Genomic DNA, 15,066 nt, shown 5'->3' on the forward strand with positions numbered 1-15,066 from the left:
TGTAGGTCATCTTTTTTCTGGTAGGTTTACCAACACTGAGCTCACCTGAAAGGTAAAAAATAAATAAATACATAAAGTTAAAAAAAAAAAAATCTGATCAGTCCATAGGATTGTTTTTATTCATTATATTCACATAGTGCCACCCAACACAGTTTTTCTCATGCACAAAATATGTCCTAAACATCAAAATGTCCTGAAAATCTCCGGTGAATGTTGGTCACCTCTGCTAAAAATCAGATATAGTCTTCATTATATTAATTTTGAACTTTGAGTTCTACCCCTGAAATGGAAAAAAAAACATTAAAAGTATCTGGTTGGAGAAAAATGACTTGGGACATTCATTTATTAAGTTTGAGGGAAGACTGACTTGGCTGTGAAGTTCAATTGCTGAGAAGAAATAACTAAAAATTATGCTTTAAAAAATGTCATTTCAAAAAAAAAAGGCAAATACACTTTGAAATAAACAAAACGGCAAAAAAAAAATCAGAAACAAACTATTGCAAACATAAAACATTACATAAACAAAAAAACTAAAACAAAATTAACAATGAATCTGCAAATACAAAAAAATCAAACGTAAAAAATGATGAACAAAAGCACAAAATAAAAGTTAATGAATGAATTGCAAAAAAAATGGCTTTGTAATGTGCTTTTACACATATGTTTGGGATTGCTTTTGTTTTTTCATTTGTAATCTATGAGTTTAATCATGTTTCATCTTACGTAATGATTTTATATGTTATGAGTTTTTAAATTTGTTTTATTCATGTTTCATCTTTTGAAATGTATTTCTTGTTTGTAATTAATCTAATGGTTTTTGATATTCATTTGTGCTTAGTCTTCGCTGGTTTTGTCAGTGATTAATTTTCTTGGGGGGTTTTTTGTTTGTGATTTTTTTATGTACATTCGGATTTCATCTGGTGATGTTTTTGCTTATTTTGTTTGTAATTATCTTCCCTGATGTTTGTTTTTTGTAATTTGCTCACGGCCACCATAAAACAGCTTCCTTAACCTGAGAAGATAGTTGGTATGTAAAAAAGCTATCCAGCTCCCAAATGTTCACTTTTGCTCTAGATTTCTTCAGGGTGTGAATAATTTTTTGGCTTGGTAGGAAGTGATTTATTCTTCCATTAACGGGCCTATTGGCACATAATACACATGGTGTCAGTTGGCTCGTTCTGCTTAAGTGGCTTTTACCCAAAGCTGAGATCACAGTGCCCAGGGTAACAAGGGATTTGTTGACGTTGGCCCCCTCCTTCAGTCTGACGCCTGAAATCTGCGTGGCATTTGCCCTCTCACTGCCAGCCAGGTCCACCATTTGAATCTTACTCAGCATCTCATGTGGTAACTCCGTATCAAACCATGTCTGTGGCAAGGAAAACCGTCAGAGCGGAAAACTCACTGTAGCGGGACAACAATCGAGCTAGTTCAAATTACAAAAAAAAAAAAGTGCCATTGACGTTATTGAAAAAGTCAGGACACCAACATACAGTAGAATCAGGCTAAGACCTCCTGAGACACACATTGTAACTTTTATTAACCTTCAAAGATTTTAACATGGTACAATCCTTATATATACAGCACCTTACCTGAGTGAAGTTGATGGTGAAGATGGCATGCGAACGGCTGCTACAGTCATTCATCCCTGTGATGCCTGTAATACGGTTGGCGTTCCCAGCAGCTATCAACTCTTCAATGTCGCTGTAGCTCTGTACCAAATGCTTGGACAGATCTAAGCACAGAAGTAGTTTGTGCCATCTTTTTTTGTTTGGGGAGATTCCACTGTTTATGATAACTCAGAAAAGAAATAAACGGAGCGGGGGGCACTCCAATTTCTTACTCTCAACATACGGTCCATCCCTCGGGTGCTCCCTCACTCGTAATCCTCCATTCTCCATGGCTGCAGTCCTCTTAGTCAAAAGGTCATATACCCGTTCATTGTAGATTTCCATAAAGCTGGTGTGAAAAAAACAAAAGTGTTTCTGTGTTCATGTTTTGAACGACAGCTAGCAAAAAGTATACAAGCACACCAAACTGCAAAAACATAGGCAACAGGGAAAAATTGCTTGCAAGTTTCTTTTTAAGAGCAAAATGAGGCATGGCGTAGAGGAAGGTGCATTCTGAGGGCAAGAAGTGATTGTAAGGCGCAAAGTGGAGCAATTTATTTGTCACAGACAAAAATAGACTCAATATCGTACTTTTCTTCATTAGTGTAATGGAGCATCAATAGGGCCATTTAGGAATGCAAATCAGGAGAGTTTTTTGTGACTGATGTCGCAGAAGACTCATATTTGGGAGGTAAGCGTCATAATGCATATTAAATTTAAAAATGTATTGTTGTATTGACAATATCCAACATGACAAATTCGGCTCCACCTTTTTACAAAGCTGGAACAATATTGTCGATTTGCATCCATCTGCTTCATCGGGCACTTCATGTTGTCGATGTTTAAAAAATACAAACAAAAAACATTTGTCTCTTACCTGACATCAGTATGAAAGGAAACTGCTTTGCTTGTGCTTCTCTCTGATATTTTGGAGAAGAGGTCTTCACAGATCCGTGGGATTAAACCTTTATCCTCCTAGCAAAAAAATAAAAAAATAAGTGTTTACAACACTCAAATCTTTGTAATGACGTCACTGTATTGTCTTAATGTGAGTGTATCTGTAATTTTGACAAACTGCAATGAGATGTAGTGGAACAACCACTGGGATGTTAAAGCAATCTCTCAATCCTTTTGTTTTAACTACACCACAGTAGATAGTGAGCATTATGGACATTATGTATAATTATCAAGCATGTTGAAAGGGACAGTGATGCTGTTCTCGTAGACAACCACTTACTCCTGGGAAGAGGGAAATTTACATCTGAGTGCACGGAGGGAAATGGAAAAGCTACGCACTGCTGAACTCATCACGTTTTCTGATTAGTGTAGAAAGACGTTGAAACAAATGAAGAAAAAGGAGGGAGGGCTGATGAGGTCACTTTGCAATTTAAAAATGTGTCAGCTTTGCGTTCACACCGGGTAAGCACTTGCTAAGATGTTTTGCAGTGCAAGCTCCGCAATGCTGATGATATTGGGACAGTAGGAGTGTATGGGGTTAATGATGGATGTGTTTTAAGTCGGATGCCATGCTCACGGTAGATTCTGGTCCACCACATCATTTTATGTGGCCCGCAAAAGCAATTGAATCATGTCACTTTCATGAGGCATGCAAAAATCTGTATCAAAAATTCAACTTGTTACATGTAAAAAAATAATGAAAAGAAATTGCAAGTATTTTCTTGTTCCTAAACCTGGTATAATACAGTATAATGAACAATTGTTGAACAAACTGTTATTCTTGATTAATGAGTTTAAACCATATGATCCATCGATTTTTTTTTTGTACTGTGTATGCATTATTAGGATTAAACATTTAGATGGGCATAACAGCCCTCCAAGGAAACCATAAACACAATATGGCCCTTAACAATAACTAGTTTGACATGCATACTAAGTAAACTGTAATTGCACCTACTAAATTGTCCTTAGGTGTGATTAGGTGCATGAATGGTTGTCCGCCTCTGTGTGCCCTACGATTGGCTGGCAACCAGTTCAGGGTCTGTCCCGCCTACCGCACGAAGCCAGCTGAGATAGGCACCAGCAAGCCTGCAACCCTTGTGAGGATAAGCGTCTCTAGCAAATGGATAGATGGATGGGTCAAAGAGTTTGATTTTAACCTTTTTTCTTTTCTTTCTTAACACTTCTTTCTCTGACAAGGTGTTGGAGACGTTATTACCAGTGTGAATGTTTGCAGAACTGTTTGTTTGGTGTTAGATTAAGCAGACTGTATTCTGTAATGACTTTATGACATCTTTCATGATGACCTATTATGAAGGCACCTAAGCAATGAATTCCAAATACCTAAAAGTTTTGTCATGTTTTTATTTATTCATTTTTTGCTGCACTAAGTTCATTTACCAACAACTGTCCTCGGGTGTCAAGGCTCTGTAATTGACCATTTCTCATTTTTTTGCCACAACCTTCTCATCCAGATGAGAAGAGCAAATTCATTGATTTTCAAATAAGACAACTTTACACTTCCTTCCACCTCTCCCAGCACCTTAAAGCCAGAGTGAGAAAACTCAGGTTGTCAAAATTTACACAAAATACACTGCCACCCTATAAGATTGTCAATTACAAATAAAAAAAAAAAACAAAACAAGTAGCAATCGTATATGGGAGATGTTTTCACAAAATCAATTGTGTCAAGAAGATTACTCTTGACAAAAGAAATACGTACTGTAGTTTGGACAAAAATGTCAATTTTGAGATTCCTCCAAGAGGAATTTCCTTAAGATCTCTTTTTTTTTCATTTCCTAGCAGAACAAAATGTTCCAATTGTTGTCAATGTTAATGAAAATAAGTCATTTGTAGGACTGTGCACGTGTGTGTTTTTAGCCAACTGCTAGCTAATGCATCTTGGCCAAGGTGTTTACTGCTTTTTGCACGATATGTTTAAAGGTTATTCAGCCTCTAGCGCTATTCCATCTGAGATGGGAAAATTGTGTGTGTGACGACAAAAGTTTGAATTGCAGATTCTCTTCATTTTATCCTACTCCCTTTCAAATTAACACAATAAACTGAACCTCATTTTTGCAATAATTGCTTACGCTGTACCTTGTACTTGCATGAGCCAATGTACCTAATGGATTAGCAAATGAATGAATAAAACATTACAGATGGATTTAGAATTAATAAGTGGTGGGAAATCTAAACAACTTACTGCATGACCCATCATGGTATAAGATTTGCCTGATCCAGTTTGGCCATAGGCAAACACACAGGTATTGAAACCTTCAAATGCAGCTTTTAAGACATCACGCCCCAGGTCATTGAATATCTACGGAACAGATGAAGTAGTGTATTAAAATTAAGCAGACAAAGGCCCTTGAAAACGAATTAACATACGACAAAAACAATCTAGCAAAATGAGTACAGTTGAAAACACACACACGCACACACACGCACACACACGCAAGCACACACACACACACGCACACACACACACACACACACACAAGGAAAATCACTTACCTTATTCTGGGATGCAAATGATGGACTTCTTTCAATCGAGTCATATGAGAAGTCGTAGGTAAATATTTTTGTATTCTTATCATCCCCTCGAACTGATGATGGCTGAAGAATTGGAAGAGTACCAATTAATTTGCAATGATCTAGCACACATTGCGTTGCTGATGAAGGTAACTTGACTCTACCTTATACAAATATATTGTGTTTCCTTCCAAACGAGTCACTATAATGGCTGACAATCGTTGTTCTCTGTGGAGGGATAGACAAGAGCGTTTGGTAATTAAATAAAGATTCTGGGTTTTCCCTACTTTTTCTTCACCTTTTGTTCAGTGGGCGGACTCGAACTGCAACTCGTATTGAGGCCATCACGGAGAAACTCTGTGCCCTTCTCGTGTAATGTGAGCATCGGTATTGTGACCGTGAGATTCACAGCCAATTAATTCACCTGTGACCTGTTCCATTTACCATTTGACCGATACTTTTTATAGTGTTTTTTTAACTTTTCTCCGGTAGAGGTCGCCATATACAAAATCACATTTAAACATTGATGGTCCAGTAATACAGAAAATTTTAAACAAAAATAATAACACAGATAATAGTATTGTATTAAATAGTATGATATACATGCTTCCAAGGCTGTTTTAGAACAGTAAGTTTACAATTGTTATATTACTCTTCCATTCTATAAAGTTTTGGATGCGACTTGGATCTTTTGGAGACTTGAAGACCTACAGGTTTCACAACTTGGTTTTGGGAAAGCCAACATTTCCGTCTGCATTTGAATGCAGCGTGGGCCCTCATTTCCCATGATGCCGTGCGGTTATCTGTGTTACTTACTCGGCGGCAACTTTCAAATGCGCGGCGCAGGATTCGAGATAGTCAAGCCAAATACTGTAAAAGAAAACAACAGTTGCAGACTTTGAGGACAACCAATAATGAAGAAGCCGTCTACGTTTACAAAAATCCTTAACGAAGAGAATGTGACTTTAGCGCCAAGGTTACTGGATGTTTCGAACGATTCAAATTCGCACACGAACTCGGAAGAAATTGACGGTCCGGCTAATGATAAAACAATCGTGCGCGAAAAAGAATTAAAATGTTCTGATCACGAATTAAGTGCAAACCGGGATCGGGTCAACAGCGATGAAAAGAGCGACAACTTCATCGTGTCTTCAAGCAATTTGATTGGTAAGTGTAGAATTTTCTGAAAGAAGAAATTTCGTGTACTGTCTCATATTGTATACCAATATTATTTGCATAGTTTCGTACTATATTTAGTTATGCGTTGTTTGTTCGATAGTGCCCCATTAATTGCAACCACTGTGCTAAGTCTCAATTTCACATCCTGATAAATTTTAATTCTGGGCATTCACGGGCAATTTCTTACCAGCTGTACTTTAGAAAAAGTACGACGGAACCTTATTGCCTTCATTGGGAAAGAAAAAAAAATCGTCATATTATGGCCGTGGGCTTTACTGTATTTTTTGTTTGTTTTTTAAGTTTGTGTTTTTCTCATAAATCATACTATTCAGTAAAGCTCCCCCATTTTTTTTCAAGGAAATGCAACACACTTCCGTAAAGTATATAGATACTTTAAGCAAGGCAAAAAAATAAATAAATAAACTCCTGTATTTAAGTACTGTAGAATTAAAAGACTACACAAAAGTGAATATAATGCACTGTATGTTATCGTAAAATAAACAAAACTCTCGTTCTTCTGTAACAGTGCAACTATTAAGGAAAAAAACACTGGTCGTAGACGTTTGCTAAGCAAAACGTCTGCCCATGACTTTTCTAATGTGTATTGATGGCAAATTTGCCAATTATTCAATCTGCTTACAGTAAGTACAAGAACTCTCACTTTTGTTATATCCAACCACATCCATGATGACCACTCTTTGCGAATTCCTAACAGTCTTTTAGTGTTTTAAGATAAGAATAGGACTGCACGATTATGGCCAAAATAATAATCACGATTTTGGTCAATATTGAAATCACGATTATTCATCATGATATTCATCAACATGTCTATTTATTGCCCCCCTTTTTTTAAACAAGCAGTATATCAATAGTGCTTCAAGGCTGATACTTACAAATAATAAAACTAAACCAAAATAAAGAAATAAACTATAATAATGAAAACAAATTCAGACAAAGGCGTGGCAAAAACTTTGCACACATGTAATTTAATTGTTGAGTGCAAACCAATGAAAAGAAATAAGCTTGCTTAGGACCAATCACATTATTTACTTTTAAGCAAATTCTTATCAATTAGCAGTCAACATTATTTTCTTCAAACCAAATTTATTCAAATTTTTTGGAGTTAGGATTATTCAAAATGGGTCTCAATTAACAGTCGGGAAACAATGCCCTCTGGTGGTAGGGTGGAAAAGTGTTTGATTTGACTTGAAATTTAAAAAAAAAAAAGTGCTTGACTTTTTAAATGTTAGTATCACCGAGGATCAGCTTAATTAATCATGGCAGCCAAAATCGCAATCGCGATTCAAATTCGATTAATTGTGCAGCCCTAGCTAAGAATAACATGGATTTAGTTGAAGGAATTCATTCACCATTTAAACAAACTCAGGTTTTGAAAACTACTCAAATTTTCATCCATTTGCTGCCTGTGTTGACAGAAAGCACGCAAGAGCAAGACTGCAGCGGGAAAGCTGGTAAACAGTTTAACACAGCTGAGAGTGATGCAGAGATGGCAAAAAGGGCAAAGGAGGAGGGAATTGTCAACGTGGTCTTCCCGGGAACCGTGACTCAGGAAGGCTGCTGCCGTTTTGTCAGTGAAATCCTCAAGTGTATTTTGTATCAGAGGCAACAACTTCCCATGACCTATGACCAACTCGTGTACTCCCAAAAGAAATGGCAAGACTCAAAAGTGGTAAATGTCCAATCCAGTTACACTTAAAATCTCATCAAAGATGTACAGCATATTTTTGTTCTGATTGAGTCTTTTTCCTCTTGCTTGTTTGTTTACTTCTCAGGATAAAGATGTTGTTTGTGGAAGGCAAGTGAATTTAGCTGATATAAATGGGCGTAAATGTCAGAAGACGCTCCAGGACCTGGAGGAGCTTCTGCATCAGCTGGAGGTGCTTTTCTCCCTGAGCAAAGTACCCCGAGTTTTGCTGCTCATGGGAGGTTCACTCATCCTTCCCAACGAGATATACGAGATCAACCTGGAGGCGCTGGTGTTGGGAAGTGGTGATCAAAGCCTACGGGTGTCATCGTGTTTAAGACAACTCTTCCGCACACTTTTTGTAGCTGACCTTTTGTCTGATAGCAAACCAGGCCGTTTGATGCCCACGGCGGTTTTAGCACTGGCCCACAGGGACTGTAGGGTGGGTTGGTTCCACCCAAAACTCCAATTTAAAGTACCTACTTCTGTCAAAAAGCAAATGATTGCCCTTTGTACTGATTTGTGCAGTATAGGCAGTGAAAGCACCGACCAAGCGGACTGGCAGGAGTATGTGTGGTTTCAAGCACCGACAACCATCAAAGGCTTTCGCAACTGAGACAACAGATGTGCTGCTTTTATTAAATCATGATTCAAAGGAGTTTGGAGTATTTTAACATTTAATGGTAGCCATATTTTAAATATTGCAACATTTGTTATTAAAATTAAATTGTTCATGGGGTATGCTTGATTTATTTACTATATATTTCTTACTGACAATTACTATGCTTTACAAATTTGAGTATTTGGGGACCAGTGATTAAACTGTAAAGTTAAATATACCAAGCACTTATCTGATCACAAGATGGAGCAAAATATATGGCTGTCTATGTAGGTTGTACAATGTACATGTACTTGTGTACTGTTTACGATCAACTAAATTATCCAAACATTTTTGCCAATATTTAGCAATCTTTGCCATGCTCTAAGGAAGGGGGCAGACAAAAATGTTTGTCTCTAACATGAGCTGAAAATATTTTTCTATCTAGCTCCTTTCAAAAACATAATACATAGAATTAAATCCTTTAATTGAAACATTTTAGTGAATAACTATTTGTGAATTAAATTTTCGTGGCAATATGCAGAGACACTGATGGCACTGGTGTGCCATGAGAGCCCCCCAGGCCTTCCAAGAAGACATGCCTTAAAAACTTTGTGTAAGTTTGCAAAATAGTGTATTATAAGGTTTTCCCCAACATTGGCTTTGCTTCATTTAATAGCATGAAAGTTTCCTGCGCAGCCTACAGTCATTTGTGGATTACCATTATCATGAATATATATTTTTTGTCCAATTAGATTTTCAGTTTGTGTGTGTTGCTATATCATCCTAAAAATTTGTTTGGACTTTAGATTCAGGTTTGCAGACCCAGGTTAAATAAATCGATATGTTTTTTTTCTTTAATCAGATTTCAGTTTCTAATTTCCGCTGACAGGTTTGAGACATCTGCATCCTCCGATTGGTTCAGATCCCTCAGTGAAGGCCCAGGTCCTAAACTCACCGATCGGCCGGTGACTGATACTGTATAGTTGACATTAATGAAGAAAATGGGGCTTGACAGTTGCATATATTCTTTTTAATTACACAAATACAAACACAAGGAAGATATATCCTCTGTTATAGTGTAGAATATTGGAATATTGGTCTTTGGAAGTGCAGACTAAGGTGTGTTTTCAAAGCTCCACTTTTCTGACAAACTGGATTAGATCACTGGCAAGCAGCTGAGGTTCCTCAAAAGCAGCAAAGTGACCACCTCGAGGCATGAATGTGTATGAGACAATGTTATGAAACCTAATCTGGGCCCACGATTTAGGGCAGTGCATCATTTCTCCGGGGAATGCAGCCAACCCAGTCGGCACAAATATTCTTGTCCTGTAACAAAAGATTACAATCAACATGTGAGTCCAAAAACACTGGGCTTCGAGAATAGTTATGAATCCACATACCTTGAATCAATCCTCTTGTCAAAATTACCATGAAGGTTCTCCTTATAGAAGCGCATGGAGGAGACGATGGAGCCTGTGCTCCAGTAGATCATGACGTTTGTTAAGAGGTCATCCATGCTGAATTTCCTGTGCAAAACAACAACACCTATGAACAATCCGATAAACATTGCTAAAAGATGGAAAAAGATCAAATGTAGTGCTAGACCTTTCCAGCCCACCGTCCTCCAAGTGTCTGCTCTCCTGGTCAGTCCAAGTGGAGAACTTCTCCAGAATGTAAGCAGCCAAGCCTACAGGAGAGTCGTTCACTCCAAAGCCTGTTTAACGAAAGCAAGTCTTGTTTACCATGATCTTTCACATGCCGGTGAAGATCGAAATACAGTTAGCAAAAAAAAATACGCAAAACTCAGAATATGCAAAATTTAGGGCCAAATCTCAAATTTCTGAAAAAGAAATTCCGCCCCTTTATTTGGGTCCTCTGTGTCCATTTTGCCTGAGTAGGACAGCAATTTTTTTAAATTACAGCTAAACACATGAGACATTGGAAAAGGGCTACTAAGGGGTAGGGCTTTGTAAGGTACGTACCTCAAATAAGGCAAAAGAGATCAACCAAAAACAAATGTCCAGTACAGCTGACCCTTAGGAGACTATGGAGAAAAACTTGGAACTACACTTTATCTTTAGCAAATGTTGGCAGACATGCTTAATTAACCTTGTTATGTTGTGCTTTTTTTTTAAGTCATTTTAATATTTTAAAAGAGAGAAAAATGTGGGTCAAATTTTAATTCAATAGCAAACCGTATCATAATAAAAGGACATCTAATCGTGCGTAAACGGCACCCTTTCTGTTATCAAAATGCATTTATTCGATAAAATCTGTAATTTAATGAGTGTTTGTTTTTTCTGTTTGTGACTGAGATTTTATATTTATTTTTTATATGGAGGAAGGAAATAGGATGTCGAGTACTGATCCCGACAGTAAAATTAATCAATAGTAAGACCAATGTCCACTGATATTAAAATCTGGACCAATCAGCACACAGTGATTGAACCATTTGTGTCTCCCTGTTTTCCTACCTACGGTGTCTGGTTTGGTTGCCTGAATGTGGAGGTAACCTGTTTCCCTCAAGATATTCCACACATTCCTTTCAAAGAAGGGGAACAAGCGGCGGACATCTTCCCGACTAAGCCCCACCAGGAAGGGAAGGTAAGGGCCAATCAGGAGGGACAGCAGCACTTTAAACCCTCTTGTTGACAAAATCATGTTTAAGTGGAGACCTTTCACACACCTAAGTGACAAAAAAAGTATTGTTCAGAAAAAACAATGGGCCTCATTCATTAACAGTGCGTACACACAAAATGTTGCTTTTGACACAAATCTGTGATTCATTAATGTTTGTACTTGAATATGTGCGTACACTGCAAAAAATTAGAACCACTCAGACTATGCATACGCGTCATACCAATGTCATTCAAATGACTGTCAACAACAAGTGCTATGCCATATTGAGGAATTTGCAGCATCAGTGTCTTTTGCACAATGCAAACACTGTTTTACACAGAGGTCCCATAATAATTCTGCGAGAGTAGAGGAGTATGTGGGTACGATTTTAGTGGTAACACCATATTGTGAACTGTTGAATCTTGCTTTGCCTTTGTCTTACTGAGGTTTCATTTGTGCCATATTTGTGGTGATGAGAGCACCCCAGTCTCCTCCCTGTAGATAAAACTGCGAGAATCCTAAACGCTCCATTAGCTTCAGGAAAATTCTGGCAGCAGCAAGAGAGTCAAAACCTACATTAAAAAAAAAAAAATCAAAACTTAAACACCCACAACATGTCGTGAATCCTCTTTTCAGTACATAAAAAGACCTTTTTTATGAGGGGCCTCAGAGAAACCATATCCAGGAATAGAAGGGCATATGACCTCAAAGGCGAGGTCATCATGACGCTCTGTGAGAAGTGGCAAGATCTTGTAGAATTCAAAGAAAGACCCTGGCCAGCCATGAACAAGCATAAGCGGGAGAACTTTTTGATTCTTTTGTCGAGTTGGCTGCACATGGATAAAATGCACATCTATTCCTGTTGAAGAGCAGAAACGTTTTAGGACGGATGCAAATGAAACATCTGGAGTTTTTCTGTTCTGCTATACTGTATAAAAGTCACTGAAATGTAATAAAGGGATACAGTTGCCCCACAAATACTTCCACTTCTGATATTGTAACAAACCAATCCAATCTTTTCAACACACTTCTCACAAAACAAAAAGTGGTAGAAATGTAGACACTAGATCTACTGTTACAATAGTGACATAACACTTATGTGGGAAATTGATTCTGTTTTTTGGGGAAATAAAGTAATTATGAGAATAAGATCACAGTAACAGCTGAGTTGACATACTGTTGAGAATTTTGACATTTTTTTCGATTTTGTACCTTTAAAGGATAAGTGAATCCAAAGTGGTTCTGCACAATACTGTTTTATGTGTCCCCACTAGTCTAAACACAACATTCTGAGTAACATTGTATAACATAAATTACACAGTAAAATTCACCAAATTTGATCATACAGGCGGCCTTTTTTTCCAATTGCTGTCAAATAAAAATAACATCACAGATTGGACGGATAATAAACCACGACTCACCTGTTTTCTGAATTTGGTTGTGGGATGTTCCCAAGGTTTTCAAGCTGGTAATAACTTCAGCCACGAGCAACTGCGATGTCATTTTCAGAGGCAAAAAGGACACCCAGTGCGGCTCGTGACAGTGATTATCATGTCCACAATTAGGGTACCTGAGCTCAATTCCAGCTGGCTCTGGCCTTTCTGTTTGGGGATTGCACGTTCTCCCCGAGCCCATGTAGGTTCACTCCGGGCACTCCGGCTTCCTCCCACACTCCAAAAACATCCATGACAGGTGTATTGGACACAATGTATTGTCCTTAGGTGTGACTGGGTGCGTGAATGGTTGTTTGTCACAATGTGCCTTGCAATTGGTTAGCAATCAGTTCAGGGTGTCACCCGCCTACTGCCTGGTCAGCTGGGATAGGCACGAGCAAGCAAGCCTGCCTTGTGAGGGTAAGCAATGGTTTTGCTTGTTGTACTAAAGTAGGCTGACTAAAGCTGGGAAAATATTTTGTCAGGACGGGGAGCACTCACCCATACTTAAAGAGACTTTACAGTATGTGAAGCTGACTTGGCCAGTTATTTATATATGTTTTTAAGGGCCTGTATGATACAAATTAAATTTCTTTGCACTTTGAGCCAATGTAGAATCCTATTTCCTCACCCAAAACATTCAATTTTATTATGAGATGAGTTATTTTGGTGGCTATATTTCTTACATGGAAATTAGATGCCAGGCTCGCTAAAACCCCACCTTTACCTAAGGTGCGTTTTCCCCTTTTCACCCAAAGTTAACTGTAGAAATGTTGAATCAGCAGAATACAGGCCCATTTTCTATGAAGCCTTTTTAGGGTCACAAAGCGAGGAAAAAAAAAAACACTCAATAGTGCCTGCTGAGTACAAGGGTTGGCCCAATCAACAACTTGATGTCCCATCCCGTTACAAAATAGACCAAGCAGATTGTGTACAGTACTTGACGTGAAAATGGCAACACCAAATATCTATCAAACAATCCAATATTGGTTCATGAACCTCATCAATACTTCAAAGTGGGGCACTGGAGGTAGGCTTTAATCCATTTTCATTAACCGCTTAAAATCACTAGGGTCGCTGGCCTGCCGAAGCCTATCCCAGACGTCTTCGGCCAGTAGGCGAGGGACACCTTGAACTCAATGCCAGCACATCGCAAGCCACACAGAGGCAAACAACCATTCACACTCACAATCACGACTTTTTGCAATTTGTAGAGTACAATATAACTATCATGCATGTTTTGGGGGTGTGGGAGCAAACTGGAGAGCCCGGATAAGACCCACGCGAGAACGAAAGAACATGCAAGGAACATGTCTTCCACACAGGAAGAATAGGGCAAGCTGGAATTGAACCCGGGACCTCTGAACAGTGAGGCGGATGTGCTAACCAGTTCCCGGCTTTAATTCATCTTCCATAAATACAATTGTATTGAATGTGAATGCAGTATATGTACACTATTGGAGCCACATAGAACATACTATTGTCAAGAAAACAGTTGCTTTGACTTACCCTTTAAATTGACAACTTTTCTAATAATTTCAGTATCTTTGCAATGCAAATACTTCTAGCTATGATGTATCGGTACCTCAAATGAATACCTTCAATTTTAGTTTTGAAGTGTGGATACTTGTTCAGCACGGCCACTTGTTTTCTCCAGTCAAACTCATTTCTCCAGTAAGAAGCCACTTGTTTAAGATATGCTGAATTGAATCCATATTCAAAGGTGCCATTTTCCAAAGGCTCAGTGTAGCGGGTTTTGTCAATGCGTTCTTGAAGGACCTGAGACATTGTTATTTTGTACATGAGTGAGTGTACATATCAATTCTGCAGCCTCGGCTACGTTTTTACATTTTAAAACAGGATAACACATCACCTTGATTTCATCATCTGAGGTTTGCACCTCATAAGAATAGATCTTGTTGTCTTCTGACTGTGGTTTCTCGCCTGCTCCCCACCATCCTTCGCCAAGAGGAATGGTTTGGACTTTGTTCCATTTCCTGTGCCGAACGTACAGCAACGCAACTCCCGCTGCAACCGCTGTCCCGATCACAATCTGCTTGTGGAAGGTATCCAAACTCAGGAAGGAGTCTCTGCATCACGTGAACACGCGTTTTAGTTTATTAGTCGCTGAATCCAATGAAACATATGGTTGCTGCTGTAGAAGTGTACTTACTTCAAAAAATGTACTCTTTGCATTTTGTTCGCGACGCGAAAGCCCACCACTGGTTATTTTCACAAACGTGCACTAAATAAAAGGAGAAACAATTCTGCAGATGTTTTCACCAAATGCCAATTGTTTAAAATAAACAGGTGGCGTACACGAATTGAAAGTCAAGACATCCACCGGGTTACTCCAGGACAGTCACCAAACATACAGACTCAAGAGCGAACGAGAGCGTTCTTGCATTAAACAAATTTGATTGGACCAAT

At 38.4% G+C, this 15,066-nt stretch overlaps 3 protein-coding genes across 3 annotated transcripts in view; 1 reads left to right on the forward strand and 2 right to left on the reverse strand.

Moving 5' to 3' along the window:
* kif16bb (kinesin family member 16Bb) overlaps positions 1-5,484 on the reverse strand; it is a 19,165-nt gene extending 13,681 nt beyond the window's left edge. Inside the window, exons 1-8 of the mRNA XM_088421999.1 lie at positions 5,398-5,484; positions 5,082-5,183; positions 4,771-4,887; positions 2,485-2,582; positions 1,841-1,956; positions 1,590-1,732; positions 1,198-1,366; positions 1-45 (exon numbers count right to left, since the gene is read on the reverse strand). The exon at positions 1-45 is cut by the window's left edge and continues 78 nt beyond it. Of these exons, the coding sequence (XP_088278125.1) occupies positions 1-45; positions 1,198-1,366; positions 1,590-1,732; positions 1,841-1,956; positions 2,485-2,582; positions 4,771-4,887; positions 5,082-5,183; positions 5,398-5,484 (877 nt within the window). The remainder of the gene's footprint in view (positions 46-1,197; positions 1,367-1,589; positions 1,733-1,840; positions 1,957-2,484; positions 2,583-4,770; positions 4,888-5,081; positions 5,184-5,397) is intronic.
* Positions 5,485-5,922: 438 nt separating this feature from the next.
* On the forward strand, positions 5,923-8,641 carry mad2l1bp (MAD2L1 binding protein). The gene is made up of 3 exons (XM_088421834.1): positions 5,923-6,266; positions 7,715-7,968; positions 8,072-8,641. The coding sequence occupies exons 1-3, from the start codon at positions 6,014-6,016 to the stop codon at positions 8,597-8,599; spliced, it is 1,035 nt and encodes a 344-aa protein (XP_088277960.1). The 5' UTR covers positions 5,923-6,013; the 3' UTR covers positions 8,600-8,641.
* A 951-nt stretch (positions 8,642-9,592) lies between these two features.
* On the reverse strand, positions 9,593-15,025 carry ephx5 (epoxide hydrolase 5). Its single transcript, XM_088420684.1, has 9 exons — positions 14,810-15,025; positions 14,510-14,726; positions 14,235-14,415; positions 11,853-12,062; positions 11,646-11,775; positions 11,059-11,270; positions 10,190-10,298; positions 9,985-10,110; positions 9,593-9,910 (listed from the first exon to the last, which is right to left on the reverse strand). The coding sequence occupies exons 1-9, from the start codon at positions 14,830-14,832 to the stop codon at positions 9,712-9,714; spliced, it is 1,407 nt and encodes a 468-aa protein (XP_088276810.1). The 5' UTR covers positions 14,833-15,025; the 3' UTR covers positions 9,593-9,711.
* Between the last annotated feature and the right edge of the window lie 41 nt (positions 15,026-15,066).

The sequence above is a fragment of the Hippichthys cyanospilos genome, chromosome 8, assembly GCF_059441005.1.
Source record: "Hippichthys cyanospilos isolate Australia breed blue-spotted pipefish chromosome 8, RoL_Hcya_1.0, whole genome shotgun sequence".
NCBI lineage: Eukaryota > Metazoa > Chordata > Actinopteri > Syngnathiformes > Syngnathidae > Hippichthys > Hippichthys cyanospilos.

Bases quoted from the DNA above. Each gene is read 5' to 3' on its own strand.
- mad2l1bp (XM_088421834.1), top strand. From the start codon at position 6,014: ATGAAGAAGCCGTCTACGTTTACAAAAATCCTTAACGAAGAGAATGTG. The intron at 6,267-7,714 runs GTAAGTGTAGAA...CTGTGTTGACAG, and splicing joins GTCTTCAAGCAATTTGATTG to AAAGCACGCAAGAGCAAGAC. The intron at 7,969-8,071 runs GTAAATGTCCAA...TTTACTTCTCAG, and splicing joins AATGGCAAGACTCAAAAGTG to GATAAAGATGTTGTTTGTGG.
- ephx5 (XM_088420684.1), bottom strand. From the start codon at position 14,832: ATGCAAAGAGTACATTTTTTGAA. The intron at 14,727-14,809 runs GTAAGTACACTT...CACGTGATGCAG, and splicing joins CAAAGAGTACATTTTTTGAA to AGACTCCTTCCTGAGTTTGG. The intron at 10,111-10,189 runs GTCTAGCACTAC...TGTTTTGCACAG, and splicing joins GAGGACGGTGGGCTGGAAAG to GAAATTCAGCATGGATGACC.